The 24880-nt window shown below is 52.2% G+C and overlaps 1 protein-coding gene across 1 annotated transcript in view; it reads right to left on the bottom strand.

Annotated features, from left to right (window-relative positions):
- LOC122170990 (histone deacetylase 7-like) overlaps nt 1-12548 on the bottom strand; it is a 56263-nt gene extending 43715 nt beyond the window's left edge. The window contains exon 1 of the mRNA XM_042838296.1: nt 12157-12548. Within this exon, the coding sequence (XP_042694230.1) occupies nt 12157-12175 (19 nt within the window). The 5' untranslated portion in view covers nt 12176-12548. The remainder of the gene's footprint in view (nt 1-12156) is intronic.
- Nucleotides 12549-24880: the final 12332 nt, after the last annotated feature.

Raw genomic sequence — 24880 nt, forward strand, 5'->3', positions numbered from 1 at the left:
GCAGGATGCACCAGGGTGAGGCCGGAGCAGAAATCCTGTGTGCTCCTGGGAAGGCTGCAGCAGAGCAATGCCCGGGGCTGCAGTGCACACCAACATTTGCTGACGGTTCTCCCCACACTCCTGCATTCACGAGCAGCTCAAGAGCCGCCTGCAGCCTCCTCTGTTTGCCACCCTCTGCCCTGCGCTTCCCTGGGGCAAGTGGACAGCCAAAACCCCACACATATCAGAGGAACACCACGGAGATGTTCAGCAAAGAGCACAGTGTTAAGAAAGCCCAGAGGGAGACACGTTAAGCCCAGAAGATGGTTTGGAGGAGTACCTTTGTTGTCAGTGCTCATCTGCCCGGCCCGCGTGCGGAGCTGCCTGCTGCCCTTTAGCTTTGTCTCTCTTTCCCCCCAGTGCATTGTGACAGTCCCCAGGGCAGAGCAGCTCTTTAGTGTGGTCTGCACCGTGTGTGGTGAGGAGCCCTGCTCTCTAGCTTTTTTCTCAGTGCAGTTTCCATGCTTGGTTTCAGAATGACGACCTCTGATGTCGTTCTGCCGCGGGCAGCGGCTCTCTCTCGCGCACAAGTGGGTTTATCTTGCATCCTTTCATTTTACTCTCACACCCAGCTGGTGGGCTGACGGCTTTCAAAATAAAATCAAGCTGCCAGGAGGCTCCTGGGGCTCTACCAACCTTTTGCAAAGGCTTTGTTAGAAATGGCCCTTTTCCATCAGTACTCCCATTGGTATAATTGGTCACCTGGGGATTCTCGGACAATGGGTACCCCAGGAGCAGATGCAGCGTGGTGCCCAGCTTTATATCTGCTGGGTGGTGCAGAAAGACTAAAATTGGAGCTGCTTCGAAGCCACCCACGCTCACCCAGGAAGACAAAAGTCCCTCCCTTGGAGCACAAACAGCCCAAACCTCAGCTTTCCAAATGGCACCCAAGCGATCGAAGGGCTGATCCCAATTAATGGCACCAAAAGACAAAGGTGCCGACCCCCTCCTCATGCTGCAAGTGATGCCCGAGCACCAGGGGCAATCAGGGAATCTGTAACAGAGGCAGAAATTGCCCCAGCTCTGCACTCAGCATCTCAGAGCACTGGAATTGCCCTCTCCATCCTCGGCATCCCCCCCGTGCAACGTTTGCTCTGCGCTCGCTGCTCCCAGCACCATCCCTGCAGAAGATGGAGGAGCTCTGAGCAAACAGAGCTTTTTTGCATCTCGATGGGAAGGCCAGGAGGTTTCACTTGCTGCCGGAGCAGAGAGACTCCGAGGGGGTTGAGAACAAGAGAGCTCACAGAACACCATCATGCGAAATAGCCGTGGGCAGAGAACCTGGGCCGGTTGTTCTGCTGGAAGGACACCACAGCTCACACAATGCAGCACTGTCTTTTCCCCGCTACGCTGGGGGAAATTGGTTTTTCCTCCTTTTAATTGTCCTTCTGTTTGCAAATTGCTTGTGTGTGCTTTTAGTCTCAGTCGCTTCTATTTTAGGAGCTAGGCAAATGGCAAACAAGGAGAGAGAGCAAGTGAAGTTTCCATGAGACTTCTGCCTCCACTGCTGCGACGTGGGACAATCCCTCAGGGCCAACACGAAGCGACACAGCCCCAAATCACCCCCAGCAGCCCACACCCCATGCACAGAGCGTGCTCTGCTCGGATTTATTGCTACAGAGCAACAGCCAACAGTTGGAACTCAGTGCACGCCGGGAGCACGCGCAGCATCCGCAGCGTCCATTGCAGCGGGGAAATGCCAGCAGGGACCATTCCTTGCAGAGCCAAGGAAGGAAAACCCCAATGCTGGTCCCCCATGTGATAAAGGGCAGCAATTCCTGGCTGTAACCACTGTGATTTTGAGGGGACACAACTGACAGGACAAAGGCACATGGGTTCCTCTGAGCTGCTGCCATCCTCCTCTTCACCCCACCAAAATAATGGGTCCGCGAACGTCGGAGAAAAGATATCCCCCAACAGGAAAAAAAAATAAAAGGGAAAAAAAAAAGCTCTTAAGAAATAGAAGGTCAAATTTTCTTCTTATGCAACTCCCTCGCAACTTGTAAAACCTAAAGCTGCAGGACATAAATCAACCACTAACTGCCTGGGGTTACAGAGACACTTCCTCTAATAGCACCCGATTGCGTAAGTGCCTTTTAACGGGAGTTTGGCTCTGCTGAAATCTCTGTTAGGGAGAGGCTGAGCAGCCCCTGCTGGGCTGAGGCTTTGTGCACTTTTTTGCCCTGCTCCCCTTCTTGGGGATACCCAGGGATCCCCTCTCTCAGCCCCTTTCACACCTGGAGAAAGGTTGGAAGAATCTCTAAGCTCAAACACCGTTTTTCTCCACGGCTGCAATTGGGAGAGAGCAGTGCGATCCCACCCTTCTTCCCATAGCAATGCCAGCTACGGGGTCCTCTGCCCACAGCACATAAGTTCCGGCTGGAAACAGCTTTATTTATATGTTAGTGCCTCCTTTGTTCCCCCCCCCCCCCCCCCCCCCATCAAAACCAAAGACAGAAACCGAGAGAAATCACTGCGCGCCGCTGCTGCTTCGGAGCATCACGTTGTTATGGCCAAAAAACACAACAGGGGAAGGAAAGGCCATCGTGTGTCCCCCGGGCCCCCCCCCCCCCCCCGTCCATGGGACAGAGCCCTGCACCCAACGCAGCCGTGCTGTTTGTTTGGTGACTGTTCTGCTACGGTTATTTTTAGCTGGTGACGCCTGGGGTATTTCGCTTCAGGATGTCCGGTCTGAGCCTCTTTCTGGGAATCCCATGTTCTCTAATTGTAAACAGCCCCACTCGGTTGCTGCAAGCACCGAGAGGCCCAGACTCATACAGCAGGGCTGTCAGGTGTGAGTCAAACAGGAAGCTGCCGCCGCTTCCACAAGCGAAGCGTCGGGTGTGAAAAAGTGCTCCACTCACACAGCCCCACAGCCCAGCCCAGATCCCAGAGCATGGGATGCCCCTGAAGCGGGACCAGCTCCGTCCCTCCTCCAAAATGTTGTCCCTAGGAGAAAAAGGATTCCCGAGGGCCTTGTGTGTGGATGTTGCTGCAGTGGTGCGAAGGGAGAGGGGATGGGTGAGATGGGGATGGGATGGGACGGGGATGAGGATGCTAAAGGAATGAGATGGGGATGAGGATGCTGAGGGAATGGCATGGGGATCAGTGGGGACAAGGATGCTGGAGGAATGGGATGGGGATGGAGATGCTGAGAGAATGGGATGGAAAGGAGAGGGCACAAGGATACTGAAGGAAAGAAGTCGGGATACTGATGAGGATAGGATGGTGATGCCAATGCAGGTGTGGAGGCACAAGAGGGGACAGGGAGAAGTTATAGCCGTATTTCCCACCTCATGGGGCTGAGCTGAAGCAGATGCCAACCCAAGCTCAGAAACTGCCAGAGAGTGGTTTGGTCCCCTGCTAACAGCAGCACACTGCTCCCCCTGTGCACTAAACCAGCTTGGGGCGATCCAAATGCACATGCCTTGTGCCACACGAGATGAGCATCCAGGTCTGCATCACCCCAGGGTCCAATCACTGTGCAAAGGGATGGAATGTAAGGGCATGGGATGCTAAGACAGCACCGTCAGGACAGGACCTGCCACAGCGACCACAATTTCTGCAGCACACAGGGTAGGAAGGCACCAAAACGCGTGTCCTAATTTCACAGTGGCCACAAAGAGCTGCAGCAGCACCAGCAGCCCTTTGCACCCCATCATTTGAGCCCTCAGTTTCCAGCAAGCAGCAGCGATGGCACCGCTTGGGGACCCAGCAACAATGCTCACAGCTCAGATGCTCTAAAGGTCCCAAATGTTAGCAGTGCAACGACAGAGACAGCAAAATCCTCCCTTGTGTTTCTCCGAAGTCGCAGCATCACAGAGACCTCTGCATTGGAAGCAGTTTGTTTTGCATAGGGTAGGAAGGTCAGAGCCAACATCTGCAGCACTGTTACAGGAGTCTGATGCTCCTCCAGCCTCCCCAGTGTCAGAAACCCGGCGCACCTTGCAGCCTTTTGGGACTCTTTTGGACATCACATTCCTCAGCCATCCCCCTGCCCATCCCTGCCCTCTGCATGGGCTAAAAACCCAGCAAGGAACTGAGCCAGCTGAGCAGCCCAAGGGAGCTTTCATGGCTGAGGAAGGGCAGAGCACAATGCTTACAGAAGGGTAAGGATGGGCAGGATGCTATAAAGCAACCTGTAGGAACCCATCCACACCAAACATCCCCACAGACCTCAGCACCAAGCTCCCCAGGAGGAGCCGTGCACGGAGCGCAGTTGTACCCATCCTTTATCTGACTCATTTCAGCATCTCAGGGGAAACCCTGGCATCGATAAACAGCGCTCTGCTCTCTGCCTCCACATTCACCAACCGAAATCTGGAGTCTATTTTTAACCCTCTGCCACCCACAGCCGGGAGGGAGCCGGCAGCTCCCCGCACTCGTGCTGTTGTTTACCGGGTGGGTGAAGTGACTGCAGCGCTGGTGAGGTATCGAGCAAAGTGAGACCAAAACAAGAGTGCTGATGTGTCATGCTACCACTTTCCATGCTCGGCGCCTGCACTGTGCCCCCGGATGGGGTATGCAAAACCAGAAAGCTCCCATGTTTTATTTTCCAGCACATCCCCAGATGAGTGCGTTGCTCAGCCTGCTCGTGGGCCACTGCTTGCTGAGGGGCTGGGCTGCATGCATGGCCACGAATGAATGGGGAAAAGAACACAAGGAGGAGATGGATTAATTCTGCAGCACGGACATGGCACGAAGGCTGCCTGAATCCAGCAGGGCAGGCAGAGCTGCCACTGCTTGGAGCCTTCATGGAGCTTTTTGCATGCTGCTTGTGCACAGGGGAGCGGATGCAGCCTTTGTGGTCAGGGCAGGACGCGGCGTGCTTCCTCCAGTGCTGGAGGATCCAAGAGCACAGCTTCCAGCTTTCCCTTGGGGAAACACCTCCACTCTGACCACTGCGGGAGAGAGGTCTGCTTGTAATTCCTGCCCGAACAAAGGCTGCCTTGAACAGCAGTGTCCCAACCCCACCTCAGCTCAACACCTGATGCTTCCTTCCCAAAGCCTCCACGCTCCCTGCAAGGCTTTTGGCGACCACAGATTCCAGGATGGCTTTAGGAAAATTGCTGGCTGGCTCCTGGCACCATGACTGGGAGCTCTTTTTGCTCTGCTCTCTGCCCATCGCATCACCCTGGGCTCCTTATCCAGCCAGCAGCCAAAGGGCAACACAACGTCACCCAGGAGACATTCTCTCTTTGGGTTTCATGATGGAAACCATCTGCTGTTGCGTTGCTCAGAGCTTCACGCAGACTTTTTGCCCTCTCTCTGGGCACCAACTTAAAAGCACCACATTGCCTCCCCAGCAGCCCAGAAATAACTCAGAAGATGCAAATCCATCTGGTAGCCCTAGTGGGTCTCCATTTCCTCATTGGAGATGGGGGCAGAGCCACGTGTCTGCTCCCGAGCTGCTGGTCCCTCTCTGGCTTTTCCTGCTCCACTGCAGCGTTGTGCTGTAAAACCTTCATTTCCTGACACACATGGGATGAGGCCAAGGGGTCGTGTTTTGGACAACTTGCCTTTTCCATGGCAACTGGCAATGATGTCAGCAACGTGCAATGATGGGAAGGGGCCAGGGGAATGGTGAGCTCTCCAGGAACTGGGCAGGAGGAGCTGCTGTGCTGGTGCCCTGGGTTGGGAGAACCCTGAAGGCATCTGCCCTCCTCCCAGCCACATCCCTCCATCCATCCCAGTGATGCTGTTCACCACCACTGCACAAAACAAAGCATCCAACGCTCTCCCCTGCATGGGTGTCTGCAGGACGTGTCTGTCCTGTGGCTGTGGGTTCTCAGTTCCTCCATTCCCTCTGGTCCTCCAGCTGCTCTGCTCCCCATCACAAACCCTCTCCCTCCAGTAGAGCCCCTTTACAACAGCAAAGTAATTAAAAGCTCCAGCAGATGAGAGTGCGGGACACTGATGGCCAGCACCAGCTTGAATGCTCCCACATGGCCGTGTCTGTCTGTCTGTCTGTCCACCTGTCCGGGATTCCTGTGGCTGGAGGCATCTGCCACCACAGCTCTGAGCACACTGCTACAGCAAAGTCCTGTCTGGGTCAGCTCTGAGATACCAACAAAAACTTCCTATGCATAGAGTTGCCAAGGGATTCCCATCCCAGCTGCCTTTGACACAACTGGAAATCCTATGGAACTCTTTTCCACCCCAGAAGCACCTTTCCAGGTGGGAAGTATCATCAGTTCTGCCCCCATTCCTTATGCTTTACAGACCGACTGACCTGGGCATGCAGCTGCAGCCAGAAGGGAGCAAAGCCAGAGGAGCATTGCAGAGATGAGAAGCAAGCTGCTGGGAAGCACAAGCCATGCACCCACAGCAGAGCTCTCACACAAATTTAATGGGTCATCAGTAATAATATTTACCTGCTGCATTCCCACAGGGCAGTTATCTGCCTAAAGATCCCAGCAAGAAAAGAAGCAAACAGGGCAGGCTTGGTCCAGCTCCCTGCTTTAACTCTGTCCATGATGGCAAGTTGTTCAGGTGACCTGGTTCAAACATACCTTCCAAATTGCATCTGGAACAACCCATAGACATCAACAGAACAGCAGGGAGAGACAAACTGGGTGACTGCAAGCATGGATCTGCACCAAGCAGGTCTGTGAAAGCAGTGGGATGCGCTTGTGCTGTTGGTGGTAGTGCAAAACTGATGGCAAATGCCATCCAAACAGTGGCAAACCTCATCCAAACAGTGGCAAACACCGTCACAACGGTGACAAACGCCATCGAAGCAGTGATGCTGCCTTCCCTGCATTTTGGATCTCGCTGGGAGATTTCAACCAAATGTGGGGAAATGGCCCCCCACCAGAGCTCAGCCCCTCTGGGAACCCAACAGCACCGTGATGGGGAAAGGGAAAACAAAACAACCCCACGAGAGGACTTCCAAAAACGCTGCACAAAAAGTGAACACTCAGCAGAGCGAGGTTTCCTGCGCAGTGAGAGTTGGCCGCCGAGCGAACAGGAAATCACTGCTTCCTGCATGCAGAGGAAGTGCCTATCTAATGCCTGTGATCAAAAACAAACAGCGCTTCGATTAAACAAACAAAGGGCCTAAAAACTTCAACAGCTCGCAGCTGGGGTCAGCTCCAGCAGTCGGGGGAAAGCGGCCAAAAATAAGAAGCTTTTCACCTTCAGAAGGGCCCTCGTCCCCTTCCCTGTGTGGCACTGTGGTTGCACTGTGTGCAGGAGGCAGTGGGGGCTGGCGAGCCACATCTGTGTCCCCAAATCTGCTCTCACCCCACAGCATGGAGGGGACAGGGGTGGGCACCAGCAATGACCTCAGTGCTTGGGTTTGGTAAAGCGTTGATCAGATGCCCCCTCAACCTTCTCCAAGCAAACAGCACTGCGGCTCTCAGCATTTGCCCATCAGGAGATTCCAGATCCCCACCAGCTCTGCACCCTCCATGAGGTTCTCTCCAACAGTTCCCCATCTGCCTGGAAGTGGGGAGTGCAGCACTGGGCCCAGTGCTCCAATCTTTGGTCAACCTTGGTCAATTGTTGGCCAACCAGGATACTGTCAGCCTTCTGGCCATAGGGCACACTGCTGGCTTGTGGTCTCTGTGCCTGCTCTTGGATTTGTTTTGAGATTTAATTTCATCTTTAGAAATATTTCCCTTCCAAAGCACTGCAGAGATTCTTCTTGTTCGAATGCAGAATCCCTTATTTCAATATAACGAATTCAGGCTACGGGGATAGGAATACTTTCTTATTCCAGAGAAGGACTTACAGAACCCAGGCTATAAATCATCCCTGGAAGCAACACGATCGTGAGGCTCTGCTCATCTCAGGGCTGGAGGACACTGCAGGTTGTGCAGTGCCCAGGAACCTCATGCTGTTATTCCAGCTTGCTGCAAACCTTTTGTTTTTGGACAAATCCCAGCTGGGAGATTGATGCGAGGAGGCAGCAGGATCCAGGTGCTGCCCGGCCCCAAGCACAGCGCCAGCCATGCTGGGGGAATGGATCTGTGCAGCCTTCATCCCCTGAATTATGGGCTCTGGTTGTCACCGAATGCTGCACACGTGCTGTTCCCCAGATTTAAAGCACAGCTACAGAGAGCTGGAGGAGGTGGTTTTGCTTCAAGCCCAAAGCAAAGAGTGGGGGTTTTTCCAGCCCTGGCTGAGCCTGAAGCTCCAGCATCATTCATTCTGCACACGTCTGATGCTCCGAACCGTCCTGGCTGGAAAAACCCTGCTCTCCCAGCACGAAGCTGAGCACACTAAAAAGAAACAAAGAAGCTGGGGCTGACGCAGGATGGCGTGTTTGAAAGGCAGCACTCCTCTGCATGGCTCCCAGCAAGACGAGATGAGAAATATGGTTCAGGAACAAAGGAGGGCAGGCAGCAAACAGGGTCGACCCACGAGGACAGGGAAAGGACACGGGGACAGCACTGTGCACGCCATCTCCTTGCATCCCCCACCACTTTGCATCTCCAACCACTTTGCATCCCCCACCACCTTGCTTGGCCCTCGCCTTGCTGTGGGTTTGCACCAGCACTGCAAAGCTCATGATGGGTTTTGCAGACCCACACACATCCGCCAGGCCGCGGCGCAGGGCAGGACGCAGCAGCTTTTCCCCTCTGTGCATTCTGCACTCAGAAGATGCCAATGCAGAGAGCAGCAGATCCAACCACAAGCTGATGGAAAAATGATTCCAGCATCACCGATAGCCCCGCAACGGACAGCAAGTATGAAGGGTAGGGGAATGTGCACTGGGGCCTTCCTGTGTGGCCACCACACAAAAGCTATTACTGAGCAGTTTGTCCAGTGATATTAAAACCATCAGGTGCAGCCAGCACGAATTTGCTAAGTGCTCGCAGCATTGAGGCTTTTTGCCTGGTGCACCTGGTTTGTTAAAAAAAATAATTACAGTTTTCCCATTTCCTGCTATGGAAAGAAAACTTCCTAACTAATCACAGCCAGTTCATACGCATTTAAAGTGCATTCTCCTATGCAACAACGTAACACAAGGTTGTTCCTGTGCAGGAGGATCAGCCTATGGATGCTCCTTTAAATGCTGTCTGCTCCTTCCTAATGCAGAGCTGCAGTCCCATGCTGGCGGATTGAAGGGTTGCTGAGGCTGTTCCATCCCTGGCTGGAAAATCCATGCAACATCCCTGGAAAGTTGATGGCTGCTGTGGAAGCGTTGGCCAATTTCCTCATTGTGCAAGTGCCAAGAACAGAGATGAACTCCTGGAGGCTGCGCTGGAGGGGGCTGTGGGCACTGAGCTGGGGAAGATGGCAGAAGGACTTTGAGCTTTGGGGGCAGGAGCAGCAGTGAAGTTCTCAGTTCCTCCTAATGATGCCTCAGAGCCTTCATCTCCATTTATATAAGCACATCAGCTCCTGCTGGCAGCACAGCTGTCCCAGGCAGCACAGTGGTTTGGGGGGGGGGGGGGGGGCCCTCCTGCTGCAGGATCTGGTCTGGTCACAGCTGATGTTGCTCATTCCATCTCCATCTTTACTTTTGACTTGTGAAGCCCAATGTTATCCCTCAACGGGATTCAGCTGAGTGAGGCAGTTTTCTTTTAGCTGAAGGACTCTGATCCTCCCTGGAATGGAGCAGCTCTTCCACAATCACCCAACCCCAAACCCCTCTTCCTACAGCTCCCATCCCATATCCAGACACCCCATAGCATTGCCCAGAGCTCCTGCATCCAGCAGAGCTCCCTATGAGCAAATGCCACAAACACAGATGGGATGGGAGGAAAACATCCAGGGTTGCATTGGACCAAGAAATGTGATTTTAAGGAGGAAAAAAAAGCTCAGCACACATCCAGACTGTTCTGACACAGCGCTCTGAATGAATTTTGCACAACAGGTGCTGCTCTTTCATACCTTGCATGATAACTCCCTGGCTGTAACACCCAGAATCACACTCAATACCAGGAGGTTTCTCCTTTCATAGCCTCCCATTGCCTGCTCAGGGCACAAAACCCATCTCCTCAGCCTTGCATCTACAGCTGATGGCACAGGTTTTTCTGTTTCTTCCTCCAAAGAATTCAGCTCCCATGAGATTAAAGCACACTGAAGGCTCAGCACTGCCCAGGCACCCCACTGGTGGCCAAAGCCTGTCCAGAGCTGCTTTCCTACAGTACTTTCCTACAGCAGTCACACCACTCAGCATCTGACCTACTTTTCCTGTTCTCAGCTGCACTCTTCCAGTGCTTTTTAACATGAAATCCCATTGCTTGCACATGCCCAGGTTTACCCTGTTAACCTACATTTCTCTCTGTCAGTGCCCTGTTTTCCATCAGCTGCTCCTAAAGCCCCCACCAGGAGGATTCCATTCATCCAGATTAAAAGCACAATCAAATATTCCTATTGCATGGGCTGAGTGGTTGCCAGAAGAGCCTCCTCCTCCTCCACATCTTCATCCTCTTCCTCCAGCCACCACCAGGTTTGTCCCCTTCACCTGGATGGATTCCTGCTGACATGGAATCCATCCTTATTGTGGTTATCCCACACCTCCCCTCTATGTTCCAGAGCAGAGGCAGCAATGTGAGAAGCTCACCTGTAATAAAACTTTGAGGCTTTCTTATCTGGTTTTGGCACAGAGGACTATGACAGGCTTTAGGGGCTTCTCTTTTCCATGCCCGGTCCCAAAGACCTCAGGCACCCCGTGGCATTTCCCAGACTGAGATACTATTTCCTACGAATCAGATTTCAGCACAGACAGCAGATCCTGGAGACAGATGGAGACAAGCAGGAAAATCCCCACGTGAAAGCTGAGACATCGATTGCAGCGTCTGGGCTGGACTGGGCTGCTCAGTCCTTTGCAGGGTCTGTAACACATCTGGCACTGCTGTCCTCTGCCCCTCTGTACCACAGGGCTGCACAGCCCACGTGCATCACCTGTACTTATTCTGCATGTTGCATTTCTCCCCATCCCCCAAAGTAAGGTGATGATACGGAATTCGAGTCATTCAGAGAACAGAGGAGCAGACACAAGCAGGACAGGGGCTGCTCTGACCTCAACATCCTTTGGAATTACAGCCCCTGCTCTTTTGTTCCCATTGTCACCTGGGCACTGAGAGCAAATCAACAGATGAAAAGTGCACAGCAGCAGAGGCAAAGAGGGAGTGCGTGGTGAGTGAGCACACAAAGTGCACGCAGAACCCAGAGAGAGCAAGCACCTTAAAGGAGATTGCTGTGAGACCAGAGTGATAGCTGATAGCCAGGGGGAGAAGGGGGAAGGCACCAGGAATGGGGAACAGAGCCCTTCTGGTGCACATCAAACACAGCACATGTCCTGGGCAGCCCAGGCCAGGGGAGCTGCTCTGGAGGAGCTGGCAGGTCTGCACTGTGCTTCATTGCAGCGTGCAATCCCTTGTGTTGACCTGGATTAGGCCTGAGTGTCTGTCACAGTGAATTGCTTGGGCTTTCCTGGGAGGTGAGACTGGGATCTGTATTGCCAGGCAAGCCAGCAACCCCAGTGCTTGCCCTGAACTCCCTTAACTAACAAAACCTGCGTCCTTGGTTTTGCCTCCTGTTCTCTGTGCAGGAAACAGTGCTGCAGCCCCAGCCTGCGCTGCTCCCCGCGGCCCCACGTCACCAATCCCTGCACGGCGGAGCTCCCTGCTGCTCCAGCCCATCTCTTGCTTTGCTGCTTAAAACAGGAAAAGGCAGCAAGCAGAGGAGGGGTGCAGCCCCCACGCTGTGCAGCCCCCACCTCCAAAACCACACACCTGGCATCACAGCGCAGCCCTCCTGCAGCGCAGCTCCTGGGAAACACGGTTGCATCACGTTTGTTTTTGCTTTGCTTTGCTTTGGAGAGGAGGATTCCTCCCACCATGCTGAGCAGCCGGCGTCATACAGCTGGCCCAGGTGACACAGGTGACAATGCCACTCACAGATGGGACAGTGCAGTGGGGACGTGGGGAGAGCACAATGGGGACAACACGATGGGGACGGCGCAATGGGGGATGTTACAGTGGGGACATGGGGACAGTGCAATGGGGATGGTACAGTGGGGACATAGGGGCTCAATGGGGATGGCACAATGGGGATATGGGGATGGCACGACGGGGACAACATTGGCACCAGCTCGGGTTGGGTTGGAGCAGTTGGGGCACTTTGCAGCATCACGCGCGTGGGACCCCCAGTACTCACCGTGGCTTTGTCCTTGCATCCAGAGGAGTTAAAGCCCTTGGAGATGCGGTCGCATTGTCCGAGATGTGCTGGGGGGGGGGAGGCAGCTGCTTTCTTTATATCTCAAGATTCACTGAAGTTCAGGAAGAGAGAGAGAGAAAAGAGAAGGGAAGGCGAAAGGGGAGGGACTGAGCAAAGGGCCCAGAGGCCGTATAGAATGACAATGGAAGGAAATGCTTTATCAAACCTAGAAAGCCAACCCTGTCCTGGGAACACAGAGGGAGAAAAAAAAAAAAAACAACTTGCCGAAGAAAAGCGAGTTCAGCTGCCTCGGTTCCTCCCTTGGCAGCAGCCCTCCTCCCCCATCCCCTCACTGCAAACACAATGCGAGCCGAAAGCGTCCGGCTCCAACACTTTTTTTTTTCATTAAACAGAGAGAAGTTTCAGTTCTTCAAGAAAAAAAAAAAAAAAAAGAAATCCAACAACCAAACCCTGCCCGGGAATGGGAATGTGACGCTCTTCCCCCTCCCCCGGCTGCAGCCTTCCAAGTTTCTATGAGTCAAACGTTTGCAATGTGTTACCGAAATGTTACCAAGCTGGAATGCGGCATCCGAGAGGGTTTGGCCAATAAAACTTTTGTTTGTTGGTTGGGAGAAAGCGTCACCAGCACAGAACGCCGCTCCTCTTCCTTTTGCTCTGCCCATCCGGGTGCTGTGTCAGAGGTGCTCGTCGAGGGGCCATCGATGCTCCCAATGGGAAATGGTGCTGCCAAGGGAGATGCTGAGGGGAATGGTAAATCTGATGCTGCAGGTGGGGAATAGGAGGGAGATGTGAAATGGTGGGGCTGTCCTGCAGCACGGTGAGGGTGGGCCCAAAGCTGAGCACCCAAAGCACCGCAGGCAGATTTTGGATCAGCAAAATGCTATTCCTCACCCCACAGCTCCTGGGTACATCATAGCTTCATGGGATGGCTTGGGTTGGAAGGGACCTCCATCCCAAAATGTGGGACAACTGAGCACCATCTTTATAGCATTTTCCAGAAGCATCTGCTATTGGTTTGCATGCATCAGCATCTCAATTTCTTTCCTCCAGAACCCAGCAGCATAACAAGGAATGCTTTCTTGTGATGTTAACCATAAGCAACACCCTCCTTTGGCTGTGCTTAGCTCCTGGAAATGGATCACTGCTATGCATTTTATGCCTTTCAAATCTAGGAAACCCAATACTTCCCAGTGTCCCTAAACACACAGCAGGTGGGAATTAGACGATCTTTAAGGTCCCTTCCAGCCCAACCATCCCATGGTTCTATGATGATGGGATGTGATAGCACTGGATTTTGATTTTTGGGTTGGAGAACCATCACTGACCTGTCCAGCCCATGCATGTTTTCTCCTTTGATGCCCCAAAATGGCAGGAGCAACAACACTGACATTCAACAGAATGGAACTGGGAAGATCTATCAGACTTCTGTGTCTTTCTCCCCACATATGTGCTCCAGGCAGCTCTGTCCTGAAGGAGCCCTACAGTTCCCAGATCCAATCGTTCTGCACACAGAATTGTCCTGGAATTGTGTTTTTGGCACCGGGTGAGTTTTACCACACCTGCAACAGCTGCAAAACCTCTTGAGACTAAATAAAAATATATATATATCAGGCTAGAAACTGTTGTTGGGATTTTTCTGACTGGCTCTGTTCTCAGGTGAAAGAATCCGATGTGGCTGAAGAGAAATAAAATAGGGAGAAAATAAAGAGGATGGGGAAAGAGGAGATGGGGACGGTGAGGATGCACTGAAAGGTTGGGAAGGAGCCTTGCAGACCATGTCCCCATGCGGGGTCACTCCTGCTCTGCTTGGAGCCAATCCCGAGTTGCAAACTTTTCCCCAGTTGGATATTTGCTCTGTGCGCACATTGAGGTGCGTGGAGTCCTTTCACACAGCAAACTGCCAAAAGCAGAGCTGTCCAAATCCAGAGATAAGGGACAGGGCCTTACTTGAACAAAGAGACATTTCCATATCTGAGGAAGTGAGGCAATTCTGCCTCATTAAGAAGGCTGACAAAAGTCTCCTAGGAGGAAGAAAGACAGCAAAAGATTAAAATCTGTGCATTACAGAGGAGAGCAGCCAGGAACACTCAGGTCCCATCAACTGCAGAGTCAGACAGAGGCTGCATGGCACCTCCAGCGCTGGGGGTGACAGTGGTGGTGGAGCTCAGGGGGTGCCTGGAGGGAATGGAGAGACCCAGAGATGGAGCAGGCAGTGAGCAGAGCCCTCAGAACTGCACTGGGACCCATCCAGGGAGGGAAAGCCTCAAAGCTTTGCTGCTTTGAACTCAGCCATCATTGTGCAAACGTTGAGCCCCAGTGCTCTAATCCGTGCTGGCATGTTCCAGGAGCACTTCTGCAAGGCTTTATCGTGAAAAAAGCAAACCACTACACATTCCAGCAGGCTCCTGGTATCCCTGGCTATGCACACAATGCTCTCCAAGGGAAATCTTCACGTGGCCTGCACGTGTTATTTGCCATTCGCACGGCTGCTCTGTGTGCACACCCTGCTGCACTGAAGGGTGCACGTGGAGAGAAAAGATTCCAAAGTTTCTGCTAATTCAGAGGGAAGTGTAGGATAGCAAAGGGGAATGCAAAGCCATCCATGCAGAGTGCTCACACTGTGCAGATTGCTCTGCATCCAGCAATGAAACGGCTCTGGATGGGCTGCATTGGCCTCATTCTGGCTCTCTCTATTGAAGATGATGCCTTTCCAAGGTGCATTCCCAACGCTGACAGCCCCTTCCCAAGCTCAGCCCACCAGACCTCGTGGTCCAGCATGGACCAACCTGCGCAGTGCCCCTTCAAGGTGAGATTTCCCTTTCACCACCCCAAAATGCCCAGCAGAGAAGCCCCAATATCACCATCAGTGGGGAGATCTGGGGGCACAGCAGAAAACCCAAGCATCTCCAGGGCCAGTTTGGCAGCAGATGCCACAAGCATTTCCAGCACAGCAGCACATAGGTACCCTCAAAGCACAGCACGTCAGCATCAGTAGTTCATTTGGGGACGGGAGAGCAGAGGCAGCATGGGGAAGAGGGGAAAGGCTCCATGCACAGGATTGATACGCCAGGTATGTCGGCCAGAGAGCTCTCAGAGGATGAATAACATTCCCTGCATACACTGAAAAATGTCAGGCTGCTCTATCTGTAATGGTATGGCCTGTAATGGTTGGAGATGGCGCTCAGGAGTAGAGAGGTGCAGATGATTTTGAAAAGTCTTCAGGCGACAAACCTGTAGAAGCTCTGCTGGAAATCCTGCTGGGTGCCCGTATCTCTTTCTACACACTGAGCACAACCTCAGGGTCCCTCCTGGCCCAACATGGAGCTCCCAGCACTGCTGCTTCTCCCAGGGGCTCCAGCTGGGTTGGATGAAGCCCACCTGCCCTGGAACACGCAGAGCTCTGCTTCTGCCTTCAGGCAGCTCTCACAGTGTGGAAGGTGAGCAGAGCACAGCACAGCCCCCAGGCACAGAGCAGTGCCTTCAGAGCTGCAGGAGCAGCAGCGTGGGCACAGGGGGAGGAGGAGGAGAGCTGCCTGCAGCTGCCATAGAAGGCAGAAGAGAAGCAGGTTTGTTTCTGCAGGGGGAGAAGAGTTATGTCTGCAATTCATAGCAGCTAAAAATACTCCCTGCATGGAGGACCGGTGTGTACGAGAGATGCTCAGCATTCCCAATGGGCAGCACTGAGGTGCCCAAGACCCGAAAACTTGTGCATGCTTCCATGCACTTTGGCTCACTTCAGACTGCAAAGCAGACACAGCAGCCTGGGCTGGCCTGCTTCTTACTAATTAGTGCACAAAGTAATCAAAGACCCAGCTCTGCTCCGCAGGTTCTTTATGTCAACGGTGTGACTGCAAGGAGCGGAGATCAGAGCCCAGCAAACAGATCCCTGGGGGGACTGATGCCTCTGTAGTGTACAGAGCAGCACAACTGCATTCTGCATGGGCTATGGCCAGCAGTGACTGCTCATGCACTGCAAACCCAGCACAGACTGGGGGCAGGAACAGTTCACCCCTTACCCAAGCTCCCATGGGTGCAGAGTTACGCACATAGCTCCCTTCTGCATCACACCAGCACCTCCCAGGGGACCCCATCCAACAGCAGGCCTGCCCGAATCATTTTGCATCTTCTCCAGTTTCAGCTGACAAAAAAAAAGAAACACAGAAAAAGGCATCTCCAATCATTTTTCCCCTTTTGAAGAGGCTCATCCCCTGCGGACGGCTCACAGCAAGGGCGTGAGGAGGAACTCAGCTGGCCCCAGTCCCAGTAAATCACAGCTCAGAGACAGACGAACTCCATTTTGTGATTATTAACCCCAGCCCTGCTCCATTTGTTTGGCCTGTCTGAGGCTAAATATAGTGAGGGGAGCAGGCACGGCTGGGGAGAATTGTGTGCAGCTGTTAAGTACAGCCCCCCACTCCACAACCTATCCTAATAACAATTAAAAAATAAAAATAATAAAGAGTTCCAGCAAAACAGAAAGGCAACGGCTGGGAAATGAGAAGCAGCTGTGAAGAGGAGGGATGAGTTGTCCTGCAGGGAGGCCTGACTTCAAAACTTGCAGGAAATGTAAGAGAAATTCCACAGGCGCTTTTCCAATCCATCATCCCATCCACGTCCGGGGTGGCCGAGCAAAGAACACCTCCAGGGGAGCTCAGAGAGCCCCACAAAGAGCTGCTGGCTCTCCTGCCCCGTCGCCAATCCCCTGCTGTACCTCTGGGACACATCCTGGTCACTGCAGATGGAGGGAACATCAGCAGCAAGCAGGGGAAATGAAGAAGACCCCCAGTACCATTTTCTGCACACCAGGCAGGATGTTGCTACACCAGCACTCTGCACACAGAAGCTTTCCTTTGACTGAAAACCACACTACCCAATGTATTTAAACTGAATGCTTTCCCTTCTAGGCTTTCATTGAGCAGACAGTTCCACAGCCAAGCTTATCTCACTGCATAACGGCATTTATCTGACTCAGATTTCCTTGGGCAGATACTCCTGTCCTCTTTCCCTCGTGGCAAAGCCAGACCCTGCCTGTTGTGCTGACAAATTGCAACGGGGAAGCCTTCACTTGAGCCTGAGCCCCTTCACTGGGGCAGTGTTGGGTTGACCTTCCCTCCCAGCTGTGCTCCTGGAGGTGAAAAGAGCAGCGCCTTACTCAGACACCGGGCATCCTCCAGGACTTGATGAGCACAGGGAAGCTCACTGCTGACCCCTAACCACCAGTTTTGCTCCACCTACCAGCAGCTCTGGCAATGGCCGTTCACACCTAAGCTGCTTCTCAGGCAGCTGCAGCAGCAGTTTAAATTTTCTCCCCCAGGCAAAGCTCAGAAAAGGGAATGGAAGCACTCAGCCCGCCCTTAGGTTTGGATATGGGTGTCAGTGTACCAGCTGGCCAGGTAAAGCCAGGTGCATGCGTTTAGCTGGAATGCATTTATTTCGCTTCACTGGAAGTGTGTTCCCATGTGTCCATATTTAGAGTATGGCTTTGGTTGGACAGGTCCTTAAAGATCATAGAGTCGCTGAATGATGGAATGGGTTGGGCTGGAGAACCGCAGAATGGTTTTGGTTGGAAGGGACCTTAAGATCATAGACTGATGGAATAATAGAAAGGGTTGGGCTGGAAGAGACTTTAAAGGTCACAGAGCCATAGGATGGTTGGCTTGGAAGTGTCTTCAATGCCCCCCAAGTCCCAACCCCTGCCCTGGGCTTCTTCCACCCCTCCATCAGCCCCCCAGGTCCCCATCCACAGCCATGAGCACCACCAGGGATGGGGTACCCACACTTCTCCAGGCAGCAGTGCTGGGGCCTCACAGCCCCGCAATAAGTCACTCTCCCTCCTGATTACGAACTCTCCCACCCCTGCTCGTAGCTTCCTGTTTGCCAGGGCAGCTCAGGGTGAGCACAGCCTTGTTTTCGTGCAGCTCAGCCTTCCCGCAGGCTGCGGTTTTGGCAGCTGACAGCACGGGGCACCCCACAGCCAGGTGTGACCACAGTGGGTCGGTTCGGAGCGAAGGAGAAGAGCGGGGAGCTGAGATCAAGGTGTGCATCTGCAAGAGAAGGAGCTCCCCAGCTCAGCCCCTCCTGGGGCTTCAAACCCCACCGAGCTCTCTGGTCCTACACGTGCAGGGCTGCTCACCCGGTCCAGGGGTTCTTTATTCAGTGAAGCCCATGCAGTGCTCTGGAACACACATGGGAAGTTCGTGTTTTCCTTTGGAATGTGTCTGATATTTTTGATATTTGATACTTTTTTACTCTTCCAGAACAAGGAGAACAATTCCCTGCGGAAGGTGCTGTGGCTCCTGGCCGCACCCAGCCCAAGGTCCTGCAGCATCTCCACGTTTCTCTCCTACAGAGGAAGGGGTGAGCAGAGCACAAGCAATGCACGCTTCGTTCTATTCCCTCCATCACCTCTTCATGCACTGCTCCAGCACAGCAGAGTGGTCCATTCAAAACCAACCCACAGAGAAAACAATTCAGGCCTAAAATCTACCAGAAATTCCCCCAAATCGCCCCCTTTGTACTCACTTTTGCCCCTAGCTTTGCTGTGCCCATTTAAGACAAGTGCTGGGTCCCATCAGACCTGCTCAGAACGATGCTCTCCCTGCTGCCTTTCAACCAATGGCCCCAACTCCCTCCAAACAGCCACTCCAACCCCACCATAAACTGCTCCAAAAATGACAAATTCCTCCCATGAAAACAGTAGGATGGAGATGCCTCCAAGCAGCTCCATCCTGAGTGCAGGCAGGGGAGGGAGAACACAGAGCAAGCATCTCATGGTGCAAATCCCTCACCAGGAGAAGCTTGATTTATTTACTGGGGCCAGGGGTACTAAAAAGCTTGGACAGGAATTTGCACTAAACCTTTGACACACAAGACATTTCCCTTTCTGGCCAAGACAAACAAAGGAAGGAAGTGTCTGGGACATTTAAAGCGACCTGGTGGAGACAGGTAAGGGCAGATAAGGGCTGAAGGAAGAGCGGGCTGGGCAAGGGAAGCATCTCGTTCTAAAGATTTGTTGGATTCCTTCAACTCTGCAGATAGGGTTGGGGGAGGCAAAACTGCCTGGGGGGAACTGCTTGCAATGGGAGAAACAGTGCTGCAGTGCTCAGCAGCAGATTTCTCCTTGCCCATCCTTTTTCTGTATGCCCAGCACTTATCCTATAGCCCACAGGACTTTGATGCCCATGAGCTGACCACCATCCATTTCCTGACAAATTATGCTGTGCAGGTGCCTGGGTGATGCTTGCTCTTCCCATGCCAGCAGCATCCCATGAGTTCCCAGCTTTATGGCTTGGTATAAAAGACTCCTTGCCTCTTTCCAGCACTCGTTCCCATCTTCTAATAAAGAGAGCAGAGAAAATCCTTCTGGAGCACACTTACGACATGCATATTTTCAGTTGAACACTGCAAGAGTATTTGCCTTCAGTTAGAAAAGTGTTTTATTGCTTTCTGGGGTACAAATGCTGTGTTAGGATGCGTTACTGGCTCTGCCAGCTTCTCCCCTCCCAGCTCAAGACTGCACGTGGCTGCTTCATTGCAGCTTTTAGCGTTCCCCTGCCTGCAGGACAGTGCACATTTCCCATCCCTTGGGCACAATGCTGTGGCTCCAAGCTGCCATCAGCTCACAATGGATTTCAATGGCAGCCTCCAGAGCTAGAGGCCAACGAGACAAGCCAAGCTCCAATGCTTCCTAAAAGGGTTAACCTTGTCTGCACGGGTTGATTTTCCTCTCTGGGTTTGTTTCTCGTTGGAGCCAACCCCATGCTTCCCACACGTATCCCTCCCTTACCACCTTGCTCTTTGACCTCAACCCTTCCCATTCTCCACAAAATTCCCCTCGTTTCTTTTTAATGTTTTCCTCACCCACGATGTGACACAGCAGCAGCACGGAGCTCACGGGGAGGCAGCTGAAAGCACGTCCACTCGGAGATCACGAAAACAAGGCTGCTGCCTTCTGGGTTATTTATAAATCAAGCTGGACAAATAAACGTTTCCTACCCAGAATGGTCAAGGTTAAGAACCCATAGTTCTCCTTCCCTATGGGGATGTCGCTGGTGACTCATTCCTGGCAGCACTCGGGGGCTTCCAGCACAGGGTGGGCAGAGGCAGCCAAGGGCTCCCTGCAAGGGGCCATGCTCATTTGTTGCTATTTAGCACCAAAAAGCTGTCTGTAATACGTGTAAATCCTTTATAAAATAAAAATTAAAACTGGCCGGAGCACCATCTTGAGGCAGATGCTGGAAGTGGTGGAAGAGAATCTTGGAGCATCTTCCAGAGGAGGGAATCACCCTTGGACAAAGTCTCTGGTGCTGAGTATTCATCATAGAATCATTGCCATGGATTGGCGGGGCTGTAAGGGTCCTTAAGTCATAGGACCATGAGATGATTAGTTTGGAAGGGTCCTTAAAGATCGTAGAATCATAGGATGGTTGGGTTGGAAGGGTCCTTAAGGGTCCCTTTGGATGGCATCCCTTCCTCCTGTCATGTCAGCTGCATCACTCAGACCTCAAACTTGCTTTGTGCACTTCCAGCCTCACGATCTCAGTCTGGTATTTCTCCTACACTAAGATGGATTTTCTCCTTCAACCCCTGCCTAGAGGTTCAGGGATATGAAAGACACGGGAAGCTCAACTGCCAGCAAACCCCCAGGTCCTTCCCCTATTCTGTACCCAAAACTCTTCCATGCAGCAAGACCAGGCAGTGGGTGAATGCTTGGCTGCTGGGCCCCACCAACACCAAACCAACTCTCAGCACTCCCAGCCTCACCACACAGAGAACCCTCCGGGCTTATCACAGCATCAGAGCAGTTGGGAGACAGTTGAGTGTCTCTCAAGGGGCTGATAGGAGGGAAAGCTTTGCTCCTGCAGATAAGAAGTCCTCCCTGAGGAGCCAGGGGAGTCCGTTGGTATCTGAGTGTCTTCCAGAGCCTGGCAGATGAACCCTCTGAGCACACGAGATGCTCATGGAGGCTGCAGATGCTGTATTTTTGAGGTCAGCTAACCGAATCCCTCGCTATCATCTGTTTTCTTTTCTCTCCAATTATTTTGCTCTTGTTGATGAGGCCTTTGTGGTGACCTCATGGGCTCATCAAGCTGTAAACAGATGTCTGGATCCTTGCGTTTTTAGAGATTAACAGGGGGAAGATGAGCACTTTGGGGCGGCAGTTCAGGCTAACATTTTGAAATACTTAACAGCTTCCTTCACCTGAATGCTTGGGAAGCTGCCCAGCCCTTGCTGCAGGTTACAGGAAACTAAAAGACGGGAGATTCGAGTTAGGAGGAAACTTTTTACTTGGATGAGGACAGGCTGCCCTGAGCTGTGGGTGCTCCAGCTCTAGAGGTGCCCAAGGCCATGCAGGGGTGAGAACAGCCCAGAGCATGGGGGGCTTGAAGGTCCCTTCCAACTCAACCAGCCTATGGTTCTTTGATCTTTAAGATCCCACCCAACCCAAGCCAGGCTGTGATTCTACAGCTCGATGAAGATGCAGGTTTGTAAGCATCTCTTGCCTGGTTTGGGTGGAACAGCTGTATCTAGAATACAACCATTCACTGCCACATCCACTGCTCCCCCCATAAGCCCACAGCAGCAAATCCAGCTTTTGCTGCTCATGTGCCATCTGCTGCTCACACACCAAGAAAGGAAAAAACCCAGGACTCCTTTATCCAGAATTCAACAGACCTACACCTCCAGTATCAGGTAAAACTGGAGGAACGAGGGCATGCACAGAGAAGTTGTTCTGTTGTAAAGTCAACATATATGTGAAAACAAATATTTCTGCATATACAACATTGCTCTCACAACTTTTGTACACTTCATATTTAAAAAAAAAAAATACATATTTATTCCCTTTTCATTTTAAACCTGCTGCCCCACTGTGTTCCTTTGGCCCTTCTTACCTCCTGCTTCTGCTTTTCTTTTTTCCCCTCTCCACAACCAAGGGAAGCCTCCACATTTCCAAATATGTTCTTTTACCTCCAAACAGAGGGGAAAGATGGAATAGTGTTCAAAACAACATGATTTTGCTGTGAAGGAGAAATTTAAAAGCAGTGGCCATGGGGGCACCCCAGCCTATAGCCCCAGCTCAGTGATGGGAGCCCTGTGCCATCTGCTGGCCCAACCCCTGCTGCAAGGTCTGCAGGAAGAAGGGAATCCCCATCGCGCAGCCTAGCAGAAAATAGGCTTTTTAACTTTAAGTCTATCAGCCATTTTCCAGCTGAAAGGTTGCACTGACCCCACAGCAGCTGTGCAGAACGCTCCATGCCTCCTCAGCTGCTGAGCAGGTGGGGAATGCAGGCACTGAATAAGCACAGTTCTTGGCCAGGGCTGTGCAATGACCAGCACAACCATATGCACCAAACAGCACAGGGCAGATGCTGAGGCACTCGCAGAACTCTGCCATTGCCCCCCTCCTTTCCCTGGAGGAGAGTTCAGACCAATGCAGCAGCAGCAAGCAGCACGGCACAGAGGAGTAGATTCCATAGGATCCACAAAAGCACAGCAAAAACTGAAAGTGCCCTATTGCTGTGCACCTCACAGAAGCTTCACCTGCACTCCCACACCAACAAGAAAAGTAATTGCAATTTATAAAGGTTTCGAGCATCCAGCCAGGACTCAGACATGGTCAGCTCACGCATGTTCAGTTTTCACCTTAGCTACTCAGGTTCAGCCCTTGAAATGTCCCCACCCTCAGGCACTGCTTGCAGCATTTCCAAGCTCTGTGTTTCCTGGTGGTGTTGCTGAGCACTTCGGGGGTTCAGAGTCCCCTTTGTAGCCTGAGTCTCCTTGGACACAAGTCCAGACCTTTGTACTGCCTTCCCACGTGTGATGAAGGACCCAGAGCCTGCTGCCTGCCTGCTTTTTTGAGACAGTACCTTTGGTCATACAGAGGTTATTTCTTCCTGCAGACCATGCTGTACCTCCCATAGGTTACTGCAATCACAAAAACAAGCAAAAATGAAGATGAAGGCCAGGGCTCAGAAGCAGAGGATTGCCAATAGCAGCAGCAGACTGCTGAGTGCAAAGGAAGAGAGGCAGAAAAAGCAGCTCCCTGGGGTAGGGGCACTGTGTGTGCCCTGCTGCAAGCCCCTCCCAGCCCTGCACGGGCACTTGAAGGCTTTAAAGTGTTTTTTCAAACTCGGGAAACGTCTGGGCCAATAAACCAGGATTTCCTTTCCATCAGCTCCGAGCATTTGATCACCATTCTTCCATTGAACACCACCATTGCCAGCCAAGGACCGTTTCCAAGCGCTCTCCAAAGCTCTGTGCGTTTTTCATCTCTGCATCTCACTGCAGCTCTTTTGCTTTTCCTTCCCACTGTTTATCTCTCGCTGCACTGAGCCTTGCTTGGACTTCCTGTTTGGTTCTGTGGTTCGTAGCTTTCTCGTTTGCTGTTATTTTTGACTTCCATCCAAGCTTTGTGTGATATTAATAGCCACTTCACAGAGCCATGGCCATCCTCAAACCAGCCCTAATATTAGCAAAAGAGCCAAGAAGCCGAGTCCCTGAGGGATTCCAGCTCCCATTTTCTCCTCCGTGGCATCACTGCTGCCCACAGCTCAGCCCCCAGCCCAAAAGCAATAAATGAATCCATCACCCAACCCCCAGAGCCACCCAGTGGGGCTGTGGGAGCAGCGGTGTGGAGTTGGCCGCACAAGAGGTGGAGGAGGAGCTGCGGCTCAGGTTTATCCAGGCTGAGAAGCGATGCAGTCCTGAATGCAGCAAGAGATGGAGAAACACCTTGTGAGAGAGAAATGTTTCTATGGAAGTGCTTAGAAAGAACATGCTCACGTGATGATTCAGGAATTAGAACTTACTGAGTGTCCACCTGGTGCCTCAACAGCCTCGTCAAGATCATCACTTACCACCAGTCTGGTTACAGCAGTGATAACAATATCCAAACTTCTCCTTTTCTATTAAGGGCTGCAAAGAACAGGAAAAACAATCTGCCCCTTTCCTCTGATGAATTCTCCTCCCTTCCTTTGCATTGCTACAGTGACTCATCAGCATCCTGAGGTCTTTTGAGGGAGAAAATAAGAAGCTGATGATGGTTTTTGGCTCCTTTGTGCCAAGAGAAACACGATGCCAAGGTTCAGGATTTCTCCCTTCTCATTTTAGGGTTTAATTGGGGCTCTATTTATGTACTTTTAATGCCTTCCATACTCGATTCCTTCTGCACACGGCTGCAATCCCACATTACGTTCACTATACATCACATTTTTCCTCTTCTGTTTGTTTTGACCACTAAGACCAATTTTTGTCATTTGCCCAAGCTGTTACTTAATGAGTGGTAACAAATCATCAGTGAGCTGCAAGCAGCCCTGGGCCATCCTATGCACACTGCCCACAGACCACAGTACCTGCTCCTCCAGGGAACACACCACATTTATCACAGGCACAGTCACCATACCCCACAGTTAAATAAAACCACACAAATTCAGCTGCTGAAATGCATTAGGTAACAGCCACCCAGCTGCTAAGCAGTTGTGGTTTGAGACAAACAAGCTAAACAAACTAGAGCAAAGTTTCAGGCAGGTCTGGACAGCCCCAGCCACAAACCAGCCTGACCAGCCCAGCACCAAGGGCTCCAGAGTCTGTGGCCCCTTTTAATGATAGCAGCAGTGTCACACGTGGCAGGATACAGGACTGCAGGATGTATTCCTCTTCTGTCACCTCAGCCCTGTTGCTTTCTAAAAGCTGTAATGCTAAC

The sequence above is a fragment of the Centrocercus urophasianus genome, unplaced genomic scaffold, assembly GCF_019232065.1.
Source record: "Centrocercus urophasianus isolate 14NV4802_14NV808 unplaced genomic scaffold, USGS_Curo_1.0 seq_75, whole genome shotgun sequence".
NCBI classification, from domain to species: Eukaryota; Metazoa; Chordata; class Aves; order Galliformes; family Phasianidae; genus Centrocercus; species Centrocercus urophasianus.